The sequence below is a fragment of the Rhea pennata genome, chromosome 3, assembly GCF_028389875.1.
Source record: "Rhea pennata isolate bPtePen1 chromosome 3, bPtePen1.pri, whole genome shotgun sequence".
Classification (NCBI taxonomy): domain Eukaryota; kingdom Metazoa; phylum Chordata; class Aves; order Rheiformes; family Rheidae; genus Rhea; species Rhea pennata.
Window position 1 is genome coordinate 44,949,316 of NC_084665.1, and position 14,758 is coordinate 44,964,073.

General features: G+C 37.1%; 1 protein-coding gene across 1 annotated transcript in view; it reads left to right on the forward strand.

The window, feature by feature from the left end:
* NID1 (nidogen 1) overlaps window positions 1–14,758 on the forward strand; it is a 48,300-nt gene that overhangs the window by 12,429 nt on the left and 21,113 nt on the right. Inside the window, exons 5-12 of the mRNA XM_062572172.1 lie at window positions 145–294; window positions 1,504–1,755; window positions 3,028–3,228; window positions 4,504–4,749; window positions 5,812–5,955; window positions 6,582–6,710; window positions 10,198–10,341; window positions 11,144–11,266. Of these exons, the coding sequence (XP_062428156.1) occupies window positions 145–294; window positions 1,504–1,755; window positions 3,028–3,228; window positions 4,504–4,749; window positions 5,812–5,955; window positions 6,582–6,710; window positions 10,198–10,341; window positions 11,144–11,266 (1,389 nt within the window). The remainder of the gene's footprint in view (window positions 1–144; window positions 295–1,503; window positions 1,756–3,027; window positions 3,229–4,503; window positions 4,750–5,811; window positions 5,956–6,581; window positions 6,711–10,197; window positions 10,342–11,143; window positions 11,267–14,758) is intronic.

The window sequence follows — 14,758 nt, forward strand, 5'->3', positions numbered from 1 at the left end:
AAGTCAGCTGCAATTGTTTCTTTTCCATAATGACAAAATGAAGAACCTATTTCAGTGAGTCTACTGGGATTTTGAAACTACACCTGGGATGTGTGAATACTGCAGTAGCTATGTAGTTTAAATGACTGGTCTTATTTTCTGCAGTGTTCCGCTACCACACAGATGTCGAACAGACCTGTGCTAACAACCGTCACCAGTGCTCCGTTCATGCTATTTGCACAGATTATCCCAATGGATTTTGTTGCAGTTGTATTGCTGGTTACAAAGGAAATGGCAGACAATGTGTACCAGAAGGTAACTCTTTGAAAATTAGACACACATGCAGCAGTTACACATGACATTTTTGAATGGGATGACCTATTTTCAAGAGTTTTTTTTTTTTTTTTTAAAGATATGTGGTAAATACTACTTAAAAGATTTAGCAATAGAAATGTTTTGAAAGGTGTATTAAGAAGTGAAATATACTTTAAAAGGATTGGGTTTTTAAATGAAGCAAATTTATTTTGATCAATTAAATGCATAGTATTTTAGCATGACTTTTTAGAACAAATAAGCTGCTATGTAATGAACATAATTTAATTGATAGTGTAACATTCAGTGTTTATTGCTGAAATTATAGTCATGAAGTTCTTCTACTGTGTTGTATAATCTGATCTGGTCTCCACTGTAGAAATGGACAGTTTAAAAGGGATGAACAACTTAACTTTGATCATCAAAGTAAAAAGCATGGCTCCTCTTTATCCAGTTCTTAAGCTTCTGTACTAAAGGGCTAATCTGCTAGATTTTTGTTAGATAGCAGTTTAAACTTTGTTCCTGTGTAAGATCCATGAAGGAATTTCTTATGTATACACTTGTAATCCTCACAGTAATTTCACTCAGACTATGGATGCATTTTGACAACTAAAATAGCTGACTGCAGACTTCGTGTTTTATAAGGCAGGAAAGCAAAAACTACTGCTTAGTATTCAGTTGATGGATTTCCCAGAGAAGGAAACAAAGTTTCTGATGATAATGCTACATGAACTTATCTTAGGTACTTAGGGAATTATATATAGAAAAGACAGCTAGTAATCTGAATGTCTAATGGTGGTAGCCTTCTAATAGGGGATGACCAAATTTGCATTCAGGAGGTATTGATATGAAGTGTGATCTTCCACTGAAATTACTGTATGCCACTTGTGGTCATAGATATTGTAACAACTTAATCTGTTCATTGAGTTATCCACAGATGAAAAATTGTTAATGAGGATAACAAATATCTCTTAAGGCAGTTATAGCCACTCAGTCACAGTGTAATGACAAAAACATATATAGACAAATTCACAGGTGATTTGTAGGCAGTTTCCTGTCTAGCCTGTCTAATTAATTGTTATTTGCTTGTTTGTTTTTGCTCTTCATGTTGGTATTAATATCTTTGTTTGAAATAGTGAATGCTCTGAACATGTTTCTTGAGAGTATGTGAGAACTACCATTTTATTCTGATTCATTGTATTGATTTGCCAGGATCTCCTCAGAGGGTCAATGGGAAGGTCAAAGGAAGAGTCTTTGTAGGAAATAACCCAGTTCCAGTTATATTTGAGAATACTGACCTCCACTCCTATGTTGTGATGAACCAAGGACGTGCCTATACTGCCATCAGCACAATCCCAGAGACTTTGGGGTATTCTTTACTGCCGCTTGCCTCTATTGGAGGTATCATAGGATGGATGTTTGCTGTGGAACAGGAAGGATATAAAAATGGATTCAGTGTTACTGGTAACTTTTTAATTAAAATAATGTTTATAAATGGTGTTGTTCTTTTGTCTGGCTTGAGAGAAAAGAAATGTTTATCTAGTAGAAATACAGGGTGAAAACTTGCTTGCTTTGAGTTGAAAATGGGTTGTTTTGTCAAGAAACTTATCATTTTTCCTATTTCCGTTATATAGATATTGAGATTTTTATTTTTCGTCAGTGCACAAGCATGTAAGTCCCTTTCAGAGAAGGATAATGAATTGGCCAATTCCCATATAAGAAACAGATTATTAGAAACTATCTTTTTTTTTTCTTTTTTCTTTTTTTTTGGTAACAAAGTATACAGAATTACTGCAATAATACTACAAGAGGTGTAACATGTTTCTTGCCAGTGGTCTTCTAGAGCTACGCTCTAGCTGCGTTTTCACCTCCTTGATGCCTCCCATCTCTGCTGCTGACTTCATTCTCCTGACAGACTTATTTTCAGGGAATTAATATCTGATTAGGTCTGTGTTTACTGCCCTTGGCACAATCTAAGCCAATGAAAGTCTCGCCTCATGAAGGTCTGAAATTCTGAACAAGCAATTTCTACGTGAATGTAGACTCTAATGATTCTTTTAACTTGTTTGAGGGAAAACCCCATTTCAGAATTCAGGCTCTTCATAAGTAGATAAGGGCCTAGATTCTTATTTGTGCACATGAATTTAAGCTGTAGGTCCAGCCTGTTTTAGGAGAATGTGTACTTTTTTTTTCTTCTTTATGATGCTATTGTGTGAATTTAGATTTATATCATCATTGTGTTAACTGAGCATAACTTTTTTTGATTTTGTGTGTTTAAAGATTTTCCTGGAATTTACAACAAGCATTTCACTTGATTTTGATTTGGAAATAAGTGTATTGAATCTCCTTAACTTGACTGTATTTTCAATTGAGATATTCTATGATTCTGTGATTTTCTCTAAAATGTGCAACTCCTTTCCCATTGTAACTAATACAATAAAATCTAAGGTTTAAGTTTTTTTTTTTTTTTTTTTTTTTTTTTTTTTTTTTAACTACAGACTTCCTTGCAGTTCAGCATGTTCAGTACTTAGGAGAAAGTAGTTTACTTACAGTAGCCAAGAATATTATCTATACAGCTCTGGAAGTTATTTCTGTAGGAAACCAAACTGTTAGCAATTACACTGCATAAAAGCTGGCAGAAAGTACTCATTTATATTTTAGCCACTAGAAACAATAGTTTGATAGAAGGAGTCAGAAATTACTGTTAAGTGGTTTAAACTAATACTGTTTCTTTAGGTGGTGAGTTTACACGGCAAACTGAAGTTACCTTCCTTGGCAACAACGAGAAGCTGGTTATCAAACAGAAATTCAGTGGAATTGATGAGCATGGTCACCTTACCATCAGCACAGAAATGGAGGGCAGAATACCAGAGATCCCTTCTGGTTCATCAGTCCACATAGAACCGTACACTGAGCTCTATCACACTTCTAGTTCTGGTAAGGTGCCCTAAGAATGAAATGATATGAGAGTGCACATTTCTCAGAGTGGAAAGTAAGACAATCTGAAAAAATGTTATTTTATTGCATCCTTCAGATGTGTTTGTGACCAATTAATACAAAGTTGCTTTTTGCCTCTTAGGAACAGGTCCTGGAAAAGGTGAATTATAACTGAGACGATGCAAATACTTCTAATCTTTTTATTGAAGAATTTCTGAGTTTAACTTTCTCTGAACTGATGTTTGCAAAACACACCAGATTCTCATTCCACTGGTCTTGTTCTTATACTACTGGTGCAGTCATACAAATTACAAAACTTTTTGTGATGTGCACAGCTCTTCAGTAGGAGCTAGACTGGAATATACCTATTTGTAGGGATTTTGTCATTAAGTAGGCTTTGATCTTGTCCAGGGAAAGTGTACAGATTGCTTATATACCAGTACATGTTATGTAAGCTGCATAGGAATGGCCATGCTGTGTGCTAGTAACAAGCATTTGTCAGCATAATTTGAATTTAATTTGAATAACTGACCAGAAAATAAGACACTCTTAATTTCGGTACCAGTTTTTTTCCCACCGTTTTTTCAGTGCTTCTCACAATTCCTTTGAAGTCTGAGATTTGGTAAGAGTGATCTGCTTTTCATGCCACCATTTACAGTGGGATACCTCCTCTTCTGCTTTCCTCTTCTTGGCTAAAATTATGGGTGCTTCAATACAACAAAATCAAAGTGTCGCTGGAGTGTTGCTGCCATCCATCCAGCCCCACTGTCAAAGAGCAATAAAGATGCAGTTGCCTTGGGTGTACCCAAGCACCTGAGTACGTTTGGATACTTGGGAGAATAAACTCCAAGAGCATGCTCTGGTTGCTAGAGACAGCTCCAAGTGATTTAGCTGCGTTGTTGCTGCTCTATTTTCAGTAGTCAGTTTTGAACTCCTTTTCGTATTTTGCCTGTTGTTTTGAACTGTGATGCCTTGGAGGCAACAAGAAGCTTCCGCTTTGTGCCAAGCTACTTCAGAGTTTTGGAGGAGTTGTTTGGGCAATGTGTGCTGTGCTGAACATCTACCTGCTCTGTAGAAAGGCTGTCCCCTCTGGTGAAATTGAACTTTACTCTGTGGAGTGACAATCTTTAAATTTTGTCTAGATATATTATGTGGCTGGTTCTTCAAGGTTTTGCTATCTGAGGACAAAATAAGCCTAGTCAAGTGACATTTTATTCCTTTGCCTGGAAATAGGTCTGCTTTAATAGCTTCTTGCTGTTTGTTGCCATTCTGCAGTGATCACTTCATCGTCCACCAGGGAATACACAGTGACGGAGCCAGAAAGGGATGGGATTGCTTCCTCATACACGGCTGCCTATCAGTGGCGACAAACCATCTCCTTTGATGAATGCGTTCATGATGACTCTCACCATGCTGCTTCTGCTACTCAGCAGCTCTCAGTAGACAGTGTGTTTGTCTTGTATAACAAAGATGAGCAGATTCTGCGATATGCCATGAGTAATTCCATTGGCCCAATCAGTGGTATGTATGAATTGGAAATCTTTTTTTCTTCTCTTTTGAGAATAGTTGAGAGCCAAGCTCCTATAATCTTCTATCTTAACTTAGCTAGGTGCTAATTAATTAAATTTATTAGCTGCATAGGTCCTTGAAAGTCCGGTTCCATCCATTAAGAAGAAAAATAACCCTGTTGAAGGGTGTATTTTTACTTGGGGAAGGAAAACTAAGGGATTTTCTCCTCCTGAAATCCTGTGGAGTTTGTGTGCCATGTTGGCTTGAATCTAATGCTGTTTGGATGCATGGAATGTATCATTGATTTTTACCTGAATTATAGTTCCTTTATGAATATTTTCTTTTTTGCATTGATAGAACAAAAGTTAAAACAGGGCAATAAGGTCTGCTATTGGAAGGACTACTTTCTATAGTTCATCTTGAAACATGACATTATATCTTTGGAAGTTAGACAGCTTATGAAATGTCTTACTGGGATTAGGTGAAAACTTGCCAGCATTTTGTCAGTGTGTTTCCTTAATTTGCAGTTGCTCTGTTTTTTTTGTTTTTGTTTTTTTTTTTTTTTCCTCCATGAAAAGGTTGCTTGTGAGTCTGTTTCCGTTTTTTCCAAATGCATTAAAATCAGAAGAAAGCAAAGGAACAATTTGATAATGCATACCAAATGAGCACAGGAACCCTGTATCCTTCCTTTTTATCTATCTATCTATGTATTTATCTATCTGTCTATTTTTATTCTAAAGATAAAGTTTGACTAATTACAATGAACAAAATAGGCATTAAGAATCATATTTGGGGCCTGGAGTCAGGTATCTTTGTCAGTTTTGGGGGGTTATGTTTGTTTGTTTGCTTGTTTGTTTTTTAACACTCAACAATTATTTGCAGAAGTAACAAAGAATACAGGTGCTGTTGTCATATTTGAGACCTGTGTCCTGCATATTGCCTGGAAGGCCCCCTCTTCCTGGTGCAAAACATGTCCTTTTTCTTTGACATGTACTACAAGCAATTGTCTGGGCTGTGTCTTTATCCTTCTACTTGGACAGAGTCATTACAGCTAAATGTGATCTCTCTTGACAGATGGTTCTGCTGATATTAACCGAAATCCTTGCTACACTGGTACCCATAACTGTGATACCAATGCAATATGTCGTCCAGGAACAGGGAATCGTTTCTTCTGTGAATGTTCAGTTGGCTTTCGTGGAGATGGACAAGTTTGTTATGGTATGAGGAGCATTTTATTACAAAATAAATGACAGCTAACACAGAATCTGGTTTCTGTGGAGTGTATTGACCTTCAGGACTAGCTATTCCAGTAAAATGAACTGTCCTAAGAGATTGGTTTGGGGGGAGATAGTTTAGAGAGATGCTGAAACAGCTGGCCTATCTGAATAAGCAATTTAAAAAAAATTGGTCCCTCTGGAGGGTCACCTTGAGTATTTCTTGCTAGCCTACAAGGCATCGTTCATAGCTAATTCCTATTTTCATAAAAATTGTAAGAACTTACCTGTGAGAATTTTACTGCTCAGTAAAATCTGGTTAAAATTGGTCTGCTAAATTAGAAGTTGTTGAGGGAGAGGAGGAATGGCATATGCACGTGCATACAGAGCACAGGCATGTAGGATACAGGGCTGTGATGGAACCCCTTGAAACCATCTAACCTGAAACTTCCTTTCAAGGAATCTTTTATTCACAAGCTCTGTATAGCATTCTTGTTGCCTAAAATCTTCTCTCTATACTATAATGACAGGATTTTGTAATAGTTACAGAAAAAGTTAAAGTTCCACTTATTTTCTGGCATCTGTGTTGAATGCAGCATTGTAATAACTGGAATCCTTACAATAATCTAGATGTTGATGAATGCTCAGAGCAACCAGCATTATGTGGCATTAATGCAGTATGCAGTAACCAGCCAGGAACCTACCGATGTGAGTGTGTTGATGGATACCAGTTTGCAGAAGATGGACAGACGTGTGTTGGTGAGTTTCAGACTTCTTAAAGTGCTGCCTGACTGGTTTTGGGTTGTGCTTCATCTAGCAGAACCAGAAGACAGAGCTTCTAGAAGCTGTTCTACTTCTAGCTTGAGTTGAATTTAGGAGTTTGTGCAGCAGTTATTGATTACAATCCGTTAGGTAACCAAAGAAGGTGCCTACAGTACTTTTGTTTTCCTCTCATAAAAATTGCCCATTCATGCTCTGTCCAAATATAAAACAGAATTGTTTATGGAATGCTTCTACCTTTTCTGTACCATTATTTAGCTTCAGATTTCACACAGAAGTGAACTTTTTTCTTTTACAAATTTAAATTTAACAGTAGCCATTAATATGCCCTCATTTCACAGCATCTCAGTCTCAAGACTAGGTTGCATTTAATACACCATCGCTTTAAATAATTTTCTGTAGTCCTGAGCTTTGGCTTTTTGGGATTTTGTAGGTTTTTTTTCTCTCTTTGTTAATTCTAATTCCAAATAAATGTTTATGATTCATCATTTAAACAGGGCAGTGCCAGGTCAAAACAAGTGTGTCTAAGTTATATGCAGGTTTATACTGAAGTGATGATTAACTATACTGAAAAGAAATTATAACTACAGATTATTTCACTGTTAAAGTCTTTGAGGTTCTGAGGAAACCTGGCTGGTGTAGTAATGGACTATTAAAACTCCAAATTCAGTAGTTGTCACTGAATTATGTTTATTTAGTGTTTTAAAAACATTTCTCTAGGAGAAGCCTGAGTTAACCTGTACTTGCTGGATAAGATTATCTTACCAAGGGCTCTTTTTTCTTATTTGTTCTGGGTTTTTTTCCCACTAAAATTGTAAAAATTCCATGTAGTAGCTACAGAGTTTGAAGCTGTTTATGTGGAATGTGTATTGAAAGCAAATTTTCCTTATAGAGGGAAAACCGTTAAGCTTTACCCTAGTGAACATAAAGCTGATTCTCTTGGGTGTCAGTTACATTGCAAGTATCAAAGGCTATAAACCCCCAAAATCTACAAATGGCAGATTTGAAGAAAGGGTTGTGACTCTTCTGCAAGAGCTCCAACTGTTCCCCCCCTCCCCCCCCCCGTTTCACTGTTAAATAATATTTAAGGCAGGGTGTCCTGCCTACTTCCAGTCTGGAAGTCTCCTCATTGGGAAAATTTCTCTGGTCAAAGAGGATAGGAGATTATCTTTTTGTAATTAAAATTTTTGTCTTAGTTTTGCAGACTGGCAGTTTTCATAAACACTTATTTTTGTGTCATACTCTCCATACCTGATATCAAGGGACATGTGAAAAAGTTTTTAAAATGCAAAAAACAATTGCATGCTTTCAAAGCCTTGGTTTTACTATTCCATATATGGCAAGCCCTTTCAGCCTCATTTTATTTTAAAATAGGCTTTATTTTTTCCCCATAATTCTCTGATTGGTATATCTCTTGATAACAAGACCTGTACACACTATTCCAGTGTGATTGTACCAATTCCTCTTTCTCTTGGAAATAACTGAAACGGGTGAGGGTCACCTTTGCTTCTTTCATGACTGTTTCATGGTGGTAGCTCAGCTAACCTGTGATCAGCTAATTTGTTCAGCTCATCATACCTGTTCCCAAATGAAGAGCCTCTATCTTACATCAGGAAGTTGCATTACTTCCCCTAGGTGTGTGACCTTGCATGCTGTGTATTACATTCCAGTGCAAGTCCATCTCTCTCGTCCAGTAGGAATTACCATTTGCATCTGCTCACGTGCACCCTGACCCTCCCCTTTATTGCAGAGCATTTGGAAAAAGCAACTTCTGCTGAGACAGTGGAAGGGGTAGGGTGCAATGTGAAAGAAGAGCATTATATTCTTTCCATTATATCCACCACTGCCCTTTTGACACTTCAACCTGAAAGGACTCCTTCTTCTCTCCAGCCATGACCTCACTGGCTTCATTCTACCACTTCCCTGTGAATCTGACACACTTGTTCCAAATGCTATGCAATTCCTTGCTTAGTTTGAAAGATTTCAGTATGATTGCTTCCTTCAATCAAAACCAAACTTTGCATCCATAAGACTGAGTAAGCAGAAGATGAACTGTATTTTCCCAGCAGGCTGAAAAGAAATGTTTTGGTGTTCTTGTCCCCCTTCCCGCAGAGGGGTGCTTTACAGCTCAGAGACAACATGAACTCCTGAAGAGGCAGCAGTTACCATCTTTGTGCTTTTGTTGCTTGCTTTGGGATACCAGGTCTGACTCAGCTTTTTTAGAACTGCAGCTTTTTCATACTAGCTCTGTGAATCACCAAATGGTGCGAGAGAGTTGTAAATAAGTGCTGTTCTGTATTTGTAGACTGCAGAATAGAAGGACACGGGGACTTATTAGGAACTAATAATCTAAAATGAGTGCTTTTAAAATGCAGTTCTAAAAAGGTAATTTTGTAGTCTAAAACTTACTTCATCAAGTGGAACAGATCTCCTAAATGATTTTAACAATGTTGCCTCCCCCAGAGAAATGGAGAAAATAATCTTGCAATTGTAGCAAGATCTGAAAGCAGTTTTGTTATTTTCATGCTGATACTGTGGTAGTTTCCGTCCATGTATGTGGTGAAAGGAGCATTGTAGAGTCTGGTCTCAGCATCTGACAGCTCTTAGTGACAACTATGTAAAGAAAGCCTCAGTGACTTTTTGCTATAGCAGCTGAAAGTCTATTCCTAGATGCATATGCTGCAGACTTGTGTATTTCTGGGTTCAAGAATTTTGTAATATTTTGCCCCCCTCCTCTTTTTTTCTTTTTTTTTTTTTTTTTTCCTTCCCTAATATCATGGTCTCCTTTACTCTTCCTTGGCTTATCAGGTAAGCATGGGGAGAGTTCTGGAGAGTAGCTGAAACATTTTTGTGTGTAAAACAATGAAATGCTTTCAGAGTCACTGCTGTCAACACTGAGAAAGTAAGTTATGAAAAGCTGCAGGACTGGCCCCAGCTGCCTTAATTAGTCAAAATCTCTCCATTAGTTGACAAATGTGTTTATCTCCGATTGAGTGAGTCATAGTTCCTATTTGTTGCCAAGTGACAACAACCCTGGGTCAATGCTAGGTTAGTGTAGCAGGATATCTAATAATTCCCAGAGCAGTAAACTGGCCACTTAGCTAGTATGTGAGGTGTCTCTGTGAGATTCCTTACATTTCTTCATCCAGGACTCTCTTGTATAAACAAAAGTATCTTGGATGTTAGAGTCTGTGACTGTGGTAGCCTTTCTCCCATACTGCATGTTAACAAACATTTGTGCAAAGCTGAGAGGAGTCAGGCCCTTGCTTTAACAGTGTTAAACATGTAGCATGAGTGGAAAGGGAGATCTCAGCATAAAAACCTTTCTCCTTCTCTTTTGTATGCTTTTATGGCTGTTCTCTCTCTACAAAGATATTACAAGCTTCAGAGTTTGAGGAGGGAAATCCAAATGTTCATCTCTCTTTTCTTTTTTCTTTCTTTTATTTTTAATGCGTATTACCTGCAGCTGTTGAATATACCATAAACCATTGTCAGACAGGCACACACAACTGTGACATTCCTCAGCGTGCCCAATGTGTGTACACCGGAGGGTCTGCCTACATCTGCTCGTGTCTCCCTGGCTTCTCTGGTGATGGGCGTGCCTGTGAGGGTGGGTAGCACTCTTGTTTGTTTTTTTTTTTTTTTTTTTTTTTTTTTTTTTTTTTTTTTTTAATACTCTTTATTGTACAACTTGGCTGGTTATTGCAATGTCCTGTAGTTACTTCTGATTTAATATAGGAAATGTCATAGCTTAAGCCCCCCAGGCAAGCACTGCATTAAGGTCTTGTCCTTTCCTCTCTCCATGTTTGAATTCACTCTTCGATATTTGTGCTACAGGTGGTCAGAGATGAGGTAGGTATAAAAATTGGAGCAGTTGCAGTTAGCAGATCAGATTGTCATCTGATGGAACTGTTTGCACTAGGCTGGTTTATATTATTAAGGTAATACTTAGAATTCTGAATTTGTAGAAATACTATACTGTGTTTCATTTCTTTGGGTAGAGCTGCTTCCCTGCTACACTCCAGCTGACATGTTGGAAATCTTGCTATCCAAATTCTATCCCTCTCTCTCTGTTTATTGGTCTGTACCTTGCAAAACATGGGCAAGTTATTCTAGAATACTGTGAGTTAACAGTGCTAGTTACTCATCAACATTGTTCATTTAAGAATAAGAGGATGCAGGGATTTAAGAGCTAGAATCTAAAATACGTGTATATTTTTTTCTTAATGTTTTTGTACAGATGTTCTTTCAAATTCTAGTAATTCTACATAAGTTTATAATTCTGATCAGATAACCTCAAATAGGTGCCTGAATGTCATACAACAGACTTGTACTTTAATTAATCATTATAATTTGTAAGTTATTGTTTGTCAGGAAGAACAGTTACCGGAAATTGATCTTTTATCTTACAGATATAGATGAATGTCAGCAGGGCCGCTGTCATCCAGATGCCTTCTGCTACAACACACCAGGGTCCTTCAGTTGCCACTGTAAGGCAGGTTATCGTGGGGATGGTTTCCGGTGTGTGTTAGGAGGTAAAATTTTATAGTTCTTGAAAGTAGGACCGGAAATATAATTTGGGAATTGGATGACATGTTAATTTGGTTTTGAACTTCACCATGCTGGTGTTAAAATCTGTTGCTTGGCTACTATCTCTTTTCCTGCTCAATATCCCCTGTATTATGTTTTAATTGTTCTATTCCCAGCTGTCCTTGGTTCCAAAGTAGTGGTGTTTTTTTTATTACATTACATAAATATTTGGCAACTGACTGATTCTTTGAATTCTTTGTTGCATTTCATTTACATTAACAACAGTTCCAGATGTTTTGGGGCAAGAGGCTACTGTGTATGCAGAAGAATTACAAGAAGAAAGTAAAGGATAAGACCAGAGTACCCGCACTGGTGTTTTCAGTTGGATCTAGATGCCTGACTCGAGTTTCTAAATAACATTTAGATGTTCCTGTTTTCACTCAGCAGAAAGTTTTTCACCCCCTTGCATTTCTGGTCTTGCGTGTATGCCCTGCAGTTTGGGCCCTGAAGTATTAAACTCCTGATCTTGAAGGCATGCTAAAAGTAAGAAGTAAAGAACACTGAAGCACGAAGTAGTCTTGCTGTGGTTACTTTCATTCAAAAGTGTGGCAAAACCAGGAGACAGCACCCAAGTTTTGCAGAATAGTGCATGCTCTCATTCAGGAAGTAAGGCCTAATTTCTGAGCAGATTCAAACCCACTTTTCCTGCTTTCTAAGAGTCTTGCTGCCAGACAGAAGACCTTGCGTAGATTGCAACTCTGAACTATGCGGCCAAGAGTACGAAAGTCGTAGGACCAGAAGGAAAGAAAGCAAGAATTAGTGTATCTGAGTAGGCTGTCTTTATGAATCCACCTCTGCATTGTAGTCTTAATGATGTCCAAAGTCCTTATCTTCATGACACAACATCATTACCTGCTGTGTAGCTGGAACGTACTTTCTTTCTTTGTCCCTCTGCCTGCCACTGTCATCCCTAATTCTGAAGCTTTTACTTTTATTGCACAATTGGGGACTAATGCCTTGAACCAAAAGAACAGATGAGCATTCATTGGAAAGACAAAAAATAATTGCAAGGTGATTTCTGTTTATAGATCCTATTTATAGGACGCTTCCTCACGTGCTTAGCAGCACATGTGGTATGTCAAATCATCCAATGTCTGTAGGTTTTTCTCTTTCTTTCATAGGTAGGATTCAGGAGGTTTTGCAGCATTTAGTTCTAAAGCTATAGGTTTTGTCACTTTATGCCAGTCTTTCAATGTTATTTTAACTTATTTTTCATGCATGAATGCCCATTTGTATTTTTCCTTTTAATGTCAGATGAATGGAGAATTACCTAGTATTTCTGGCCTCTGTTAAAATATTTCTCCAATGAACCTGCAGATAAACCTGCAGGGTAATTCTTTCTAAAGGAGGAACTTGATGTGGATAGCTTGAAGCAAAATCAGACTGTAAAGCTTACAGTTCTTCAGTAAGATTTGCAGAGGCAGAATTATTTTGTCTGGCACATCCTCTTTCCTGTAGCTAAAATGGGTGATTTGGTAGACTGTGATACTTTAAACAAATTAATTTTATTACCACGATATATTTAATTTTTTCTGCATATAAATGATGGTATATTTAAGTTTTTTCATTGAAAACAACATCTTTTTGCATATAGTAGTGTATCTATTTAACTGCTAAGTACAGTCTACTAGTTAGTAGTAGCTTTATATTTTTACTGTAGATTTCTTGATTTTTTTCCATACTCCTTGCAATTGTACCTTGAGTGTGGATCTCTCCCAAAATGGTATTAATAACAAATTGTTTTGGAGGGCTTTGTAACTATTTGTTCAATGGGAGGGGATCTGCCAGGTTTTGTTGATATATACTTTTTTTTTTTCCTAATATTCTGTTGTGTACTACCAGTGGAACAGGCTTTAGAAACACTTATATCAGTTGATTCTGTTCATGAAATGCTGTGAGCAGAAAAACTTGGTAGATAAGAAATCTCACTTTTGCTGACTCCTGTACAGGAAACTATCACCTGTGCTAGTCTGCATCGATGGCAGTGTTCAGAATAAACTTAGCTGCTCTTCCCTCAGAGGAGAGGTAATGGAACGACTGCTGCCCTTGAGATGTCATCTATTGCTAAAGCAATATGTACTTTTACAAGTATATATCCAACAATCCAGCAGCTAATCATTTCTTGTAGTTAGGCTCAAAATATACTTTCTGAGGACTAATGAAAAGCGACTTAGTTTATTTTAGCACCTAATTTGCAAAGCAATTTCTACGATGGAGCTTCCAGATGATAGTCCTTTGTATTCAACTTTAATTAGAGGCTCTTTCTTCTCCTCTTTGTTTGCTAATTTTTTAAATCTAATTAGCCTCAGCCAGGTCACTGAAATCCTGGTTGTTAACAACATGGAAAACTTTTATTAATCCAAATACTTGGTTCTTTTTACTCTATCTTTCTACAAAGCATGTTTACAATTGCTATTTGCATGGTATCTTTATTATTTTATAAAGCATATTGTTAAATATAGCTACTGCTGAACAGGAACTCTTAAGTACATTTGACAAGTAAAATGAGTTCAAGTTGCATATTTTGGTCTTGCATCAGAAATTTACAAAAAAAAAAAAATCAGTTTTGGTCTTAGAAATTGCTTTTCAAGTCTTGTAGTCAAAATACCAAGGAAAATGTCTGTAGTATTACAGTTGTTCTAGAGTACACCAGTGGGTTAATGAAAGAGTTAATAATGTTGGAATGTCCCACTGCTTGCAGCTATTAAGAATGTCTGTACTTCATTATTTCCTCACGCTTCATTTTTCCATTTCAAAAAACCAGATGTCTGAGTGTTTCTACCCCTGCAGACCCCAGACACTGTTTACTAAACAGAAACAAATCCAGATTGTTAGACAGGGGTATGGCCCTTAAGAGCCCTACGCTAGTCCTGCTAGTCTGTATACAATCCATTTCACATAAGAAATGCACTTAGGGAGCAACATTGTAAGTGAAGGATTGCAAAGCAAAATGAACGGACAAAGGGAAGTGTGTTATTTCTTTACTTTTGTTTTTACCTCTTGTTTTTTTTGGCAATGTCTGAGAACACCAATTAAAAATCCTAGTATACCTTCTTGTAATATGTGAGGAATGAAGTGATTCAAGTAAGAAATTTAATAGTACTTTCTGATTCTGGATAAAGTTTTAAAGCACTTCTGTAGCTTTAGCTTTCCAATGTAAACCTGTTTGAGTAGCTGTATCAAGTCTTTACAAATTTTTGAATGATATCACAAAACTAAATAATTGAATTTGGTATAGTGTATCAGACTGTGATTCCTTCTGCAAAGTGGAAAGGAAGATGTCCTGTACATCCCTGTTTCTCACCCTTTATTCTCAGCCTCAGTCTTTCTAGAAAAATCCATAAACTATCTTGTGCAGTGCTGCTGCAAGAGCTTTCCTTCATGACCAGAAAGACTTTGAATGTTCATATATGGCTTTTATTTTTTCCACATTCTAT